General features: G+C 32.1%; 1 protein-coding gene across 6 annotated transcripts in view; it reads left to right on the plus strand.

Annotated features, from left to right (window-relative positions):
• The window catches only part of CPEB2 (cytoplasmic polyadenylation element binding protein 2), a 63,806-nt gene that overhangs the window by 31,065 nt on the left and 17,969 nt on the right, over positions 1–14,772 (plus strand). For 3 of the 6 annotated variants that reach the window (XM_079920219.1, XM_079920222.1, XM_079920224.1), the window contains 2 exons: positions 347–397; positions 7,796–7,819. In XM_079920219.1, coding sequence (XP_079776345.1) covers positions 347–397; positions 7,796–7,819 — 75 coding nt within the window. The remainder of the gene's footprint in view (positions 1–346; positions 398–7,795; positions 7,820–14,772) is intronic. The other 3 variants (XM_079920220.1, XM_079920221.1, XM_079920223.1) reach the window with 1 other exon arrangement.

A 14,772-nucleotide genomic window follows, 5' to 3' on the forward strand; every position in this document is an offset into this window, starting at 1 on the left:
AGATTTGAAAAAATTTTTTTAAATTTCACATCCTATATTAAGTTTAAAAGACTAGGATACCTACATCATTTTCACATTAAAAAAAAAACAAATAGGCTTTATTCTATAAGCATTGCTCCCAAATCACATTGTGCTCTTATATTCTAAGAACTAAAGTTAACTGTTTCTTTTTGTTTTCAATTTTCAAAGACAGTTTTAGTTAATACAATTTGAGCTAAACATTAATTTTTTATTCCTTAAGAACTGTACTGTGCTCAATAAATTTCTCCTCCTTACTCCCCTTCCATTTTTTTGCTTTTCGAACAGTTCCATAATCTTCAAACTTCCCTTTCCTGTCTTTTTAAAGGTCGATTGAGCTATCCACATCCAGGAACTGACAATCTGTTGATGTTAAATGGTAAGTTTTATAACAACATTTTATGTTTCCAATTGATTTATATAAAAAAAGATGAATGAATACATGTTTCTCTAAACCTTCCCCATATACACAAGTTAATCATTTTATAAGTATTCAGTATAAAAATAAAGCTACAACTCTTCCTGTACAGAAAGCAGAATTAGGAGTTTGAGTGTATTCTCACTGGCAAAGCAGTCATTAAAGTGTATTTGTGACAGTATGATTTAATTCAATGATCATGGCTTTGGAGATAGTCCTGAGTTTGAATATCGGCTTTCCAGTTTATTGTATTAACTTGGTCAAGTAACTTCCGTGAGCCTTAGTCTCCCATCTGTGAAATGGAAGTAACGGTCTAAAGGTTCATTATGAAAATTAAATGAGATAATATTTGCAAAGTGCATAGAGCTTGTTACTTATTATAGTACTTGTGTTTATGTTCACCTAAGGGATATACTGGTGATTCTATAATTATGGGAGTCACACCAACTTAATTTATTCTAGCTAGAAAGTTTACACAGTGAATTTTATTCTGGTGGAAAAGAATAAACTTTCATTAAAGTTGTTTTCTTTCTGTGGGGCAAACATTGCATTCAGAGTCACGGTACCTAGCACATCCATGACTGTGGGAGTAGACATGCAGGATTAAAATATCCTTTACAAAGGTATTTTTAAATCAGAGGGCGGGTCTGAGGAGAGGGAAGTAGGATGAAGAAGGAATGGTAAAGATAGCATAGGACTTCCTTTAAAATACATAATTAATTACTAGAATGGCTTGGCACTTCTTTTTCAGCTAAAGCTTTGTTGAAAAAACATGGCAATGAAATTGAAAAACAAAGGCTGAAAAAACAGCCAGTGTAAAGCTAGACCATGTGAACTCTAGTGTTAAGTAAAAACTAATATTAAGAAAAGATGAAAAGATAGGAATAAAGTCTAGGCTACCTAGGAGATTGTCAGGGTAGATAGGATTTTGGAATGAGAGAAAAATTGAAGACGCAAAGTGTTAAGTGAGGTGCTAAATTGATTCATTCAACATTTGACCCTTCTGTATTGAGTCACCCACCACATGCCAGCCTAGTCTAAGCACTGGATTAACTATTAGTAAGGATCTTCAAAGATGGTTAGAGGTAGAATTGTCAAGGTATTAACAATGGGGCCAGACTGCACTCTAGGCTGAGGCCATGTTCAGGCTAGACCTTACAGCGGTCTAGTAGTCCACATTTATGAAGTTAGGGAATTTTGGTGTTTCCATAGACTTTGACCAGAAAGGCACTAGAAATTACATTCCAGGACTTCTTTTTTTCTACCCTGGAATTAAAAAAACATATCATTTAAGTAGCTGGTCTCTGAACTCTAAATCTGTGACTAAAAATTAGACTGTTGAAATTGAGTTTACAAAACACAAAATAGATCATAATCTTTATTACTCTCAGGGCTTGATTTATAAAATAATGATAGCTTTAGGTAACGATAAATTTTTAATATATTGATCCTGAGTTCCTTAAAGTCTTTTCTGTTGGAACAGTCTATGTGGTAAATAAAGATCATTCACATTTCTATTTTAACTTCTAAAGAAAGCAATTTACTTGAAAAATTTGAATTTGCATATGTTTCACGTATTCTGTTAAAATCCATCTGAAGGAAAGTACTGTATGAGATAATTTGTTAGATCATTCACAGATGTTCTTAGACTGCTGAATACATAGTTAAACTAGGATGATTCAGAAGTATATCGTAATCACAGTAGAACGTGTTGGTTCTGTGTGAGCAGAGCTTAGTAGCCACACTATTTTTACAGCTTATACTTTTTGGTTGCACTAATTGTTAAACGAATTGACTTTTTCAGTTGTCTAAAGCCTTTATAAATAATCTAGGTGTTAGGTTGAAAGTGTTTTATAACATAGTAGACGAAAGCATATTTTATTAAATATATATTTTCAAAGTCATATTTTCAAAATGACTTTGAAAGAGTAAAAATCATGTCCTGTGAATAGATGAAGAAATTGGATCTGTTTGGAGAATATAAAATTAAGGCAGGCAAGAGTTGCATCTGTGGACAAATCTGTTTTTTCATTATGTGAGCATTTTTCACAGAATGCCATTTTAGGGCTATAGTACATACTCAGTACAGTAAACCATCCTGGAAATTCTGAACTTCTTCTGGCAAGGGACTAGGGGAGAAAAATTATAATGAAACTAGGACATCAAGGTGTTTCGGCCAGTAGAAACAATTTGATCCAAAGAGAAAAAAAAGACACTCACTTGGGATCATTGGTTAAGAGGGAAAGCAAGAGTGGAAAATTGGGTATATTTATAGGGTAAGAAAGTATTTGAACATTAAAGATTTCGATAATTTTTGTAGACATCAAGGTTATTGAAGAAGTGAGAATTAAGTGATGTTAATACCAAACCTCTGCCTATACTAAATTATTATTAAATATGATTGACTGATTAAAGAAATTATAGCATCTCGGCACATAGACCTGCTTTTTAAATTGTTGCTCTTTTTAGTTTGTTACAGATTTCACTCACTATTAGGCAATTGATTAAGTAAGTTGTATTACTTAACCAACAAGCATAGCTAATATTACAGACTTTGAAAATCAATATTGGTAATAAATTATACATCAGTATTTCTTTTGTGTGGTGGTTTAGCAGTAGTTCGTAGTGGTTAGCATCACAGACTCTGGAGCCAGACTATCTGGGTTTATACCCAAGTTTGCTATTTCTAGCTGTGTGACCTTGGGCAGCTTCCCTTTGACTCAGGAGTCCTCATGTGTAAAAGAGAGGCAGCATGCTGCCTGCCTCAGGGGGATTGTGTGAGAAGTGAGTGAATTCATTCATGTACAGTATTTAGAACAGTATTCAGTATTTAGTTACTGAAAGTCAAAGTTTGTTGTGGCAATGGGTGATGAACAGTGATAAAAATGACTTTGAAAGAGTAAAAGTCATGTCCTGTGAATAGATGGAGTTGGATCTGTTTGGAGAATATAAAATTAAGAGAAGACAAAACTGATATTTTCAACTGAAGAATGTTATGTATAGTGGACAAAGAAGGCTTGTTTTATGTTATTTCAAAAAGCCAAACTAGAACCATTTGGAAGAAGCTATTTAGGGACAAAATTTGAGTCAATAAAAGTAAAATGACTTCTCAAGCAGTGTTTTCTACAGTGTGGTACACTTGCCCCTTGTGGTACCTAAGATGATTTTTGATGGTGCACAAATACACATTAAAATAAACACATGACTATTACAGCTTAAGAACGTTCCTTAGAAAATACAGAACTGGCAGAAATCTATGATGTTACAGTGGTGCTAGGCTTGATTGAGTCCATTAAAAAATAATACATAAATATGAATATAGTTGTTATGAAGATGAGGCAAACATTGTAAAGATTTTGTGATTCTACCTTTCTAATTAATTAGCATTATGGCTAAACATGTAAATATTCCTATAAGGGATAAACAGGGACTGGAATAAAGGTCAGGAAGTTGGTCAAAACCAGTAAATCTATGAACTACCCCGGCACATCCTTTAACTCTGAGCCTCTGTTTACTCAGATATAGAAAAAGTTATAATCCCACACCTGTATGTCTCATGAAATTGTTATATTAGATTTTTTTTTAATTTTAACAATAAAAAATGCCATAGAAACGTAACTGCAAATAGGCTCCTATTTCTGAACAGACCATGTTCCTCAATTCAATTAGACATCCAGCTGAATTGACTAGTGGACACTGCCACTATTGAATAATTCAAATTTTGTAGAAGAGTCCAAATTTAACATCCAGAAGTACTTTAGGGAAGTCACATTATATAGGAATGGGTAGATTGTCTAAAAACCAAAGGATTTACTCTCTGATGTTAGAATGACGGCTTTAATGTTTCTAAGTGTATAAATCTTATACTTTTAATTATCAGTAGTAAAAAACAAAATACAAAATTTTGAAAAACACCTTGTTTTCCATAGAAGTAAGGAGCAATACAAAATGATGTATTTGAGTATTTGTTTCTATTACTGTAGGAATTACTGTACTCCCTTCACATGTCTCCCAAGGAAAATAGCTTACATTTTTATTAGTACATATGATTTTTCAAAAGGAGAACAGATAGAGAAGTATGGGGAAGGGGTGGCATTAGCAAACTGGTTTGAAATTCAAATTTGTCGTGATTAGCCACATACAGCCATGTTTGTAATCAAGAGCTTGCTCTACTTTGGGAGGAAGTTATGTGTATCTTTTCATTAAGAAAATTTACTCAGTAATGAAATTGTTTTAAGTGTATTAAGTTATGAAAATAGGAAACTTGAGTATGCAATCAGTTCATTTTTTTATGCTGATGGAAGTAAAGTAGATAGCAGCAGATTTATTTTGGATATTGAAAAGGATTATGATTTGGGAGTCATATTTCTCTCCCTGGTTTTGGCTTTTTTAGAGCAAAAAATAAGAATGTCATTAGTTTCACACCAAGAGAACTTTAACCTTTAAATATTTCCAGCTGATTTGGTATGTTTACCTATCCCTTCCTCCAGCTGCAGTAATTCAGGTACCACAAACTATAGCTAAGAGTCAATATATAAGGGCACAAAGGTCCTAAGGAGAATGTTAGAATTATCCTGTTTCTTTTTTAGTAGCTGTGGGTTAGAATCTAAATAAGATCATTGGTAATCCAGGACCAAAATGTAAAGTTCCTTGTATAAGAAAGGTCTTCAGGCTTTTCTCACATCGTTCTTATTACCTTCATTTAAAACAAAGAAATATATATATGTGTGTGTGTGTGTATAATACATATTTTAACACACATGCATAATATATATATATTTACACATGTATGTTAAATAGACAATTCCTCACTTTTTCTAAGGCTTTATAAATTTATGTAACTGAAATCTAATATTATAAATACAGTGTTTTATACAACAAATTATTTGCTTTTTTTCTAAATCATATTCTAAATGAGTTTGGGAGGAACATATTGTTTTAAGAAGTCTCTTTTAATTAAAACATAATGAATACTAGACATTTAATGATTTTTCTTTCTCACTGAGGACTTCTGATAATTCTGATTCAGTTGCAGTGGGACATATCCCTGAAATTCACATAGAAATATCGGTAGAAAAAGTGAGTACACATACCACTGCTTAGCGTGGTGGTTGCAGATTGGTTATTTCCGTGACAGGGAAGAGGAAACGTTTCACATGGTTTAGCTTCATCTGCAGTCAGTTCTATTTTTGGTAATGTAAAGACTTGGAATCTGAGAGTTGTCCAAAAAATAAGTGAATAGCTCTTTACAGGATTCTAAAATTCCTCAGGTATGAGATAGTTGGAGAAATTTTCTAAATAATGTGTTCAAACCTAGGACTGACATGAAACCTAAGATGTTGTGTTTGTGCATATTTTCACTATTTTAATATTGAGTAGCCTCAGCTAAGAAGCATAAACTGGTTATGATGTCGTTAATTTTCTCAATAGATCATGAATTACGTTACACATTATTATTTCATCATAATTCATAATTTGACTTTAAATTTGATTAAAACAGTTTCATTTGCTTTATAAATGTTTGACCCTTTACAGCTATGAATGAAATTCCCCAAAGCAAATTTATATTGGATTAATGCCATTAGACCAGGCCTAAGGATAAGCAGGAAGCCCAGCTCCTAAGACATGCTGTGAAGTGTTTTGGGGCTATTGACCATTTCCATGCTTAATACAACTAGTAAGACTTCAGGGGATTCATTCTTCTATAGCCTGTTCTTGATAGCTCCTTTTATTATTCCTATTGTCTGATTTTCCATAGTTGACTTCCATCTCTTTGAAACCCTGTTTTCCTTAAGGCCTATATAACTTTTAGAAGACCTACACAACAAAATTCTAAATGCTGGTTCCACCCCTACCCTCATCCTAAACTAATATATAGGTCAGGTAAGCTATATATAATCTATATATATACAGATTATATATACAGAAACACACACAGAGGTAAGCTATGTATAAACTAGTATACAGGTCAGGTAAATCTGCCAGGCTTTGAGGTAACTGGACGTCATGGACAGGTTTAAGTCTGCAACAGATTATATAACTAAAGACAGTAGAATGGCAGGGTTACTTTATATAAAAGACTAATATTTATTGACTTATTTCTTGAAGTATAAATGATTAAGAGTTTTCAAGTTTGATTTTCCTCCTTTTTATTATAGGGAAACTACTGCTGTATCCTAACCTTGTAGGCACACTTCTTTATATTAAAGCCTTATTAGTATAAATTTTTTGTTGAATTTGGTAAAATCTCTATAATAGAATGTATTTAATGACATGAAATGTTTTCCTTTGATCTTTAAGTTTTATACCTTTGGAGAAACTACATTTCTGACAACTTTTAATATATATTTTGATTGGAAATTTTTCAATATCAGATTTTTCCCAGGCCTAAAAATATCCATGAACATAAATTAAGATCTTGATTTTGACAGTCATTTTTGGTTTACTGTTAATTCCAGAGTGGAAATACTCATTGTATACTCAGATTTGGGGGAATGAGTTATTTAAAAACAAGTTGCAAATTTTATCAAGCTGGTACTTTCTTATGAAAAATAAATTGCTGTATTTTTTATCCATGAGGAATTATGTAAACTGCTAATAACATAGGTTGAAATGCTTTCTGCTTTATAGTTTTACAATATTTAACACACGTACTATTCTTCAATGATACTAATAATAATTTGTATCTAAATCCCTCTTACTCCAGATGTAGAGACATAAGCGCTTAGTTAGCTGTTATAAATTGTACCAAAAAGATTGAAAGCATTATTAGCTATAGTACATCATTAATCATTTTCAGCTAAGCAAGTTTGAACATGGATTTATTTCTTTACATTCTATCTAAACTCTACAGGCTTCAGAGAATGAATTTAATGTTGTTATATATTTTCATTCTTCTGTGTCTTCCATTTACTTTTTCCATGCAGGGCTTGGTATAAAGTGATTTAGATCTGAATTACTAGTTGGACAGTATATGCTATATCACTATAATAAGTAGAAAAACAAGGATTTAATTCATGTTATTTCCATTCGTTGGGAAAATTATTTGAGATGCTATTTAACCATAAAGTGTTACATATTCTTATCCTGATTAGATGAAACAAATACTTATTCATGAATTTTAACACAAATGAGAATAAATTATATTTTTCCTGTTAATTTCACAGTTTTTATACAGTTCAGATGATACATATATGAGTGCATTGTAAATATTAAAACACCATGCTGATGTTATGTGATGACATTGTGGTAGCTCTTAAGACAAAATAGCACTAATTTCCAGATGCCCACGTAGCTTTTGTATATGTGGGCTTATTTTTAGTTCTGACATTTTACAATTTGTCCTTTGTTTACATGCAGCAAGGAGTTATGGGCGAAGACGAGGTAATTCATTTCTGTTTGCTATGGTATAACTCTTTCTAATTGGGTTTTACTGATCAATGTTATAATTAATTATCCCAGATTTATTATGCAATGTCTGGAAACTCACAGAAAAAATTGTATTTTGATTTGCGCACTTGTCAAAGTTTTGAATCCTAAATATCTTAACCTTTAAAGTACATTTTCATACTAATATGGTTATTTAATAAACTTTTCCATTTTAAGCTGTCCAGATTTTAACTGTTTTTAAATTTATTTGTGTATCTTTTAAAATAAACCTGCTGTTTATAGTTTTTTTAAGAGATTTGTTTAATAAATACTAGTGAAGGTGACATGCTCTCTCAATCTGTAACTGATTGTCTTATCTATGATATGTAATTTACAACTCTAGTTTGTTTTATGTTTGACCCAGTTGAAAATGACAAATACCAAACAGATTACTGTTAACACTGATATATAGAAATCATGTTGCTAATATTTCTCTGTGTCTTCTAAGAATATAATAGTTTCTCTCTCCCTGTCTCTAACCCCATACACACACACACATTCTTTTTCTCTCCCACAAAAGTCTTCCCCTCTGGGTTCTTGTTATCTTAAGGAAAAGGCCAGGACTATATGATACTGTGCTATTCAGCTTCGTAGGAAAGCAGCTGACATTTTCCATGGCTTAAACTTTGCTTTTCTTTTTCATGTGCAGAAATTGATGGGGAGAAAGGTAGATGTGATGATGGGAGAGATGAAGCAAAAGTAACTTCACACAAAAAAAAATAATAATAATTGTAGACTGTGACTATAATATCAAGAAAAAGCAAAAATTTCTCCTTTTAGATAGGAACTTGCTACTACTCATATATATTTCTGTCCTCTGGGAGCCGTAAAGATATCCTCTACATCATAACTGCCTCCCAGCATTGGAAGAAAGATCTCACATGGTTTTTTGTTTGTTTGTTTTTTGTTTTTTGTGGTACGCGGACCTCTCTCACCGTTGTGGCCTCTCCCGTTGCGGAGCACAGGCCCCAGACGCGCAGACTCAGCGGCCATGGCTCACGGGCCCAGCCACTCTGCGGCATGTGGGATCTTCCCAGACCGGGGCATGAACCCGTGTCCCCTGCATCGGCAGGTGGACTCTCAACCACTGTGCCACCAGGAAAGCCCCTCAGATGGTTTTAAGGCTTTTGGTAGAAGCCTTCTATAGGACAGAACTGACAGTTGTCACATTTATATGGCTTAGTTTGGGGGGGTAGCAACTGAATTTTCCTCTCAAATTACATGGCATTAGTAATTATTTTAGTTGGTCCTCTGTGAATATAGAACCAAATTACATGGCATTAGTAATTATTTTAGTTGGTCCTCTGTGAATATAGGACCTTTTACAATTTTGGATTTGATGGTCAGATGAAAATATCCCGTGATAAATCATAATATAAAAAAGAATATATATATAATATATTATATATAACTGAGTCACTTTGCTGTACAGCAGAAATTAACATTGTAAATCAACTATACTTCAATAAAATTTTTTTTAAAGTTTATCCATTAGAAATAACTATTGAGAGATTTTGAGTTTGAAAGTACTTTAACACACTAAGTAATAAAACATTAAAAAAAAAAAAAACCGCATACCAAAGGAATGACTCAGAAAGAACTAGAAGTAGCCTGGCTCTCTTCCTATTTTCTACTCATTTTTTCCTCTTCCTATGCTAGATGTTATATCAGTATCACATCAATAACCTTTTAACTACCAAGGACCCCTTTTATGGGTTTCATGTTTTAGATTTGGTCCATCAAAGGAAGTACATTTATTCATTTATTTAGTCATTTTTCTTTTCTAAAAAGAAATCTCATACACATCAGATCTGTTGATGTGGGATGTGTCACACTGAGTTGATATAATTTTTGCCAAAAAATAAGACATTGTTCTTTACCAGTGCAGTGGTGGGTGGACAGTATTATTTTCTCAAGGCATGTTGACTTTATAATCTAGTTTAGGAAGAACTATTTTTTCTTCTTTTGTCACCTTTGACTCACCTTTAAGCTCAGGCACAGAGTGGCTATTTTCATTTAAAAGATTTCCCGCTTGACTGCAGTAAAACCAAATTACTACCAAAATGAATTTATATATTTTAATATCTTTAATAATGTCAACATAAGAACTTTAAATCAAACTGGCTACAGATATTAATATATGAAATATACCTTAGGAATAATCAAAATTTAATTATACTGAAAGTAAGAAAAAGCAAAGTTTTTTTTCCCTGCTTTTCATTTGTGTCCTGCCCCAACTCCTATGTATTTCTGTACTGTGGGAGCCATAAAGAGTTCTACTTCAGTGCTGCCTGGGGGCCAGGATTAGAAAGGAGAAAGACTCTCACATCTATTGTATTTATTGTCTGTTCAATGTTTATTCCATTCTGAGAGTGAACATACTCGTCTGAGCTTGGAGTAGGGTGGTAGGTTGTGAAGGGAGGTGTGAAATGTAACTTAAACTCTATCTCTCAATCTAAAATATTTCTATTATTGCAATCTTCCCTTTAATAAAGGATTAAAGGGCTGCTCTACTCCAGAAGGAGTAAAAATATATAGAATATTTTTTAAAATAACAGAAATAAAGAACCTCCAGTATTTTAGTTAGTGGTACTAAACACCACAAAGCAATCTTTTCTAGCAGACAAGCAAAGCTTTAGTTAGTAGATTTTAGTAGATTATATATGGAATGAGAAGATAAGAGAAATACTTTTTAAAGAGAATGAAAATATGGAGGTTTAATTAGAGAGGTTAGATTTATTCATACTGTATATGTAGCCATTCATATTCATGTGCTATAATGAATAAGGAATTATTAATAATACATTATACTTAAAGTATTGCTTAAAAATTGACCTGGGATTTTCTATGATTAGATTTAATTTGAACTCATTTGACTCTTTTTTAACAGTCTTGTGAAATAGCCAGACTAAGTGTATACTCCCTAATATCACCACTACCAAACCCTTTTATGATGACATCAAGGCTGAAAATTTTCATCTTTGATAAATACTTTTTTCACATTTTTTATTGAATTATAATTTGCATACAATATTATACTAGTTTCAGATGTACAATATAGTAATTCAGTATTTGTGTGCATTACAAAATGATCACCATGATAAGTCTAGTAACCATCTGTCACCATACAAAGTTATTACAGTATTATTAACTTTATTCTCTATGCTGTACATTGCATCTCTGTGACTTACTTGTTTTACAACTGAAAGTTTATACCTCTTAATCCCTTTTACAACTATTTCTATTTCATTTATTCCCCTCTGGAAACCTCCAGTTTATTCTCTGTATCTATGAATCTGGTTCTGTTTTGTTCTGTTTATTCATTTGTGTTATTTTTTAGATTACATATATAAGTGAAGTCATACAGTATCTATCTTTGACTTATTTCATTTAACATAATACCTTCTAGGTCATCCATGTTATTGCAAATTGCAAGATTTCATTCCTTTTTTTTTTCGACTGAGTAATATTCCATGGCATATATATACCACATCTTCTTTATCCATTCATCTATTGATGGACACTTAGGTTGCTTTCATATATTGTCTATTGTAAATAATGCTGCAGTAAACATAGGGGTACATGTATCTTTTCGAATTAGTATTTTCATTTTCTTCAGATAATACCCAGAAGTATTATTGCTAGATGGCAGCTCTATTTTTAATTTTTTGAGGAAATCTCTGTACTGTTTCCCATAGTGCCTGCATAAGTTTTTGTTCCCACCAACACTGCATGAGTGTTGCCTTTTCTCCACATCCACGCCAGCACTTGTTGTTTCTTGTCTTTTTTGATAACAGCCATTCTGACAGGTGTGAGTTGGTATCTCATTGTGGTTTTGATTTGCATTTCCCTGATGATTAGTGATGCCAAGTAGATTTTTGTGTATCTGTTAACCATCTGTATGTCTTCCTTGGAAAAATGTCTATTCAAGTCCTCTGCTTATTTTTGTTGTTGTTGTTATTGTTGATAATCGAATTGAATGAGTTCCTTATATATTTTGGATATCAACCCCTTATTGAATATATCATTTACAAATACGTCTCCCATTTAGTTGATTGCCTTTTCATTTTGTTGATGATTTCCTTCACTGTGCAAAGGTTTTTACAGTTTGATGTAGTCCCATTTGTTTATTTTTGCTTTTGTTATCCTTGCCTAAGGAGACATATTCAAAAAAAGTATTGCTAAGACCAGTGTCAAAGAGCTTACTGCCTATGTTTTCTTCTAGGAGTTTTAGGTCTTACATTTAAGTCTTTAATCCATTTTGAGTTTATTTTTGTATATGGTGTGAGAAAGTAGTTCAGTTTCATTCTTTTGCATGTAGCTGTTCAGTTTTCCCAGCACCATTTATTGAAGGGACTGTATTTTCCCATTGTATATTCTTGCCTTCTTTGTCATATAGATTAATTGACCATATAAGCGAGGATTTATTTCTGGTCTCTCTGTTCTGTTCCCTTGATCTATGTGTCTGTTTCTATGTCACTACCATACTGTTTTGATTAGTCTAGCTTTTTAGTATAGCTTAAAATTAGGGAGCCTAATACCTCCAGCTTTGTTCTTCTTTCTCAAGATTGCTTTGGCTATTCAAGGTTTTTGTTTTTGTTTTTGTTTTTATGGTTCTATACAAATTTTAGGATTATTTGTTCTAGTTGTGTGAAAAATGCCATTGGTATCTTAATAGAGATTGCATTGAATCTGTAAATTGCTTTGAGTAGTATGGAAATTTTAACAATATTAATTCTTCTATGAACACAGTATATTTTTCCACTTATTTGTGTCATCTTCAATTTCTTTCATCAGTGCCTCATAGTTTTTAGAATATAGGTCTTTCACCTCCTTAAGTTTATTCCTAGGTATTTTATTCTTTTTGATGTGATTGTAGGTGGGGTGTTTTCTTGCTTTCCCTTTTCTGATAATTTATTAGTGTGTAGAAATGCAACAGATTTCTGTATGTTAATTATTATGATAACTGTCAGAGAATGGACGAAATCTTCAAAGCATGACCAAAAAGAAGCCAGGGTAATACTATAAGACAGGGTCAACAAAGCATAACCCACAAGCCAAGGCTTCTGGTTTTTTAAACAAAGTTTCATTACAACACAGTCATGCCCATTCAGTTACTTTTTGTCTGGTTGCTTTGGAGCTACAGTGATGACAGTTGAGTAGTTGCAACAGAGAAATGTATGGCCTACAAAGTCTAAAATATTTACCATCTGGCCCTTTACCGAAAAAAATTGCTAATCCCTCCTCCTCAAAGAGACTGACTTACCTACTCTACACTTATACCCAGACATAGCAATTTTTAAAAGAAACAGAATTTTAGTGAACTTAATTATAAAGTAAATATATTATGTCTAGACATTAATTTACAAAGACATACAGGGTACTAGGTTTTAATTGGTTGTTTAAATTAAATACCTTATTCATTCTCTGTGAGAAAAGGACAAACCTATTATTGGGGCAAAATGCTTTTAAGTAACAAATGTACCTTATAGCTCCTGTCTCAGTTCTTTGGAGAAACATGTGTGATAGTGATTCTGTCTGATTAAACAGATGGTGCCTGAGAGAGATCAGTCCTGGACCTACTTTTGTTGTTTTGATAGTTTTTTTAATCCTTGCATATGAAATAAAAATCATACCATCACACTGGTGGGTTATTTAACCCAGTAGAGTGGCTGCTAGGATCTTGAGGATTCATTCTTAATAATAATAGTTTGTTTTGTGTTTGCTTTTATTTTTAAAACAACAATCAGTACATAAAAGTATAGATATACATTGATATCAAAGAACCATGCTCAGCTTTAAGCTATAAATTGACTAATTTTGTACAAATGTTTTCTTTTCCTCTCCTGGTAATTTTAGTTTTCTTTTTTATTCATGAACTTGATGAACTTTACTGAGAAGTATATCGATTTTTTAAGTGTTCAGAGAGCCAACTTTTGCCTTTATTGACTCTTTTTTTAATGTTAGTTTTCTGTGTCATTGATTTTACTTTTTTCATTTCCTTGATGCTACTCTTTTTGTATTTAATTTATTATTTTTCTATCTCTTTGTGGCAGAAACTAGGATTATTTAAGTATTTCTTATTTTCTAATATGCATTTAAAACTATAAAATTCCCTGTAAGTATGAAAATTTTCCTCTAAGGAAGTAGCTCTTGCTACACCCCACAGATTTTATATTGTGATTTCATTATCAGTCAATTTCATTCTTTTGAGGTGTAAAACCTGAAAATATAGCCTAGTTTCAGAGCAAAAAAGGAGAAAGGTAATTTAATTTTGGTTGAAAACTGTTGTAAATATTTTAGTCCAAATCACTTTATGATCAAACTCTACTTTTCTCAACACATATAATTTTACCTTTACTGCCAGTCATTTTCATGGATCATTCTTAGAAAGTATGTTTAAAGTACATGGAAAACATAATTATTAACTGGTTCTCCTTTTATTGCCATGTTGATTTGGGTTATAGGGGAGGATAATTGGAAAGGTAAAAAATATTTTTGTTGGTGATATATATTTAGTTAACTCCTCTTTTAAACAAGTATTTAACTCTATAACTTTTATGGCTTCTAGAAGGAGAGTGGTCATGATTTTCCAACAATGAAGATTCTTGTTAGTATGGCCAGTATGTGACATATTCCTAGCCTTTCCATTACATCCTTCATTCAGCTGAACTTTGGTTAATAGATTTTAGACATATAGATTATAGATTTTGATAGTTATTTTACTAACTGTAGTATTTATTATAATTAGAAATATAGAATAATTCATTAATATATAATGAATATTCTTACAATATTATAGTTAAGAAAAAATTTTAAGTCATTTTGGGTCACTTGTGTGACATTGCTTATGTAGTGATTTTCTTTGTCACTGCATTCGATATTTATACTTAAGTATTGCCATGTCT

Source organism: Stenella coeruleoalba (genome assembly GCF_951394435.1).
Source record: "Stenella coeruleoalba genome assembly, chromosome: 4".
Taxonomy (NCBI): Eukaryota; Metazoa; Chordata; class Mammalia; order Artiodactyla; family Delphinidae; genus Stenella; species Stenella coeruleoalba.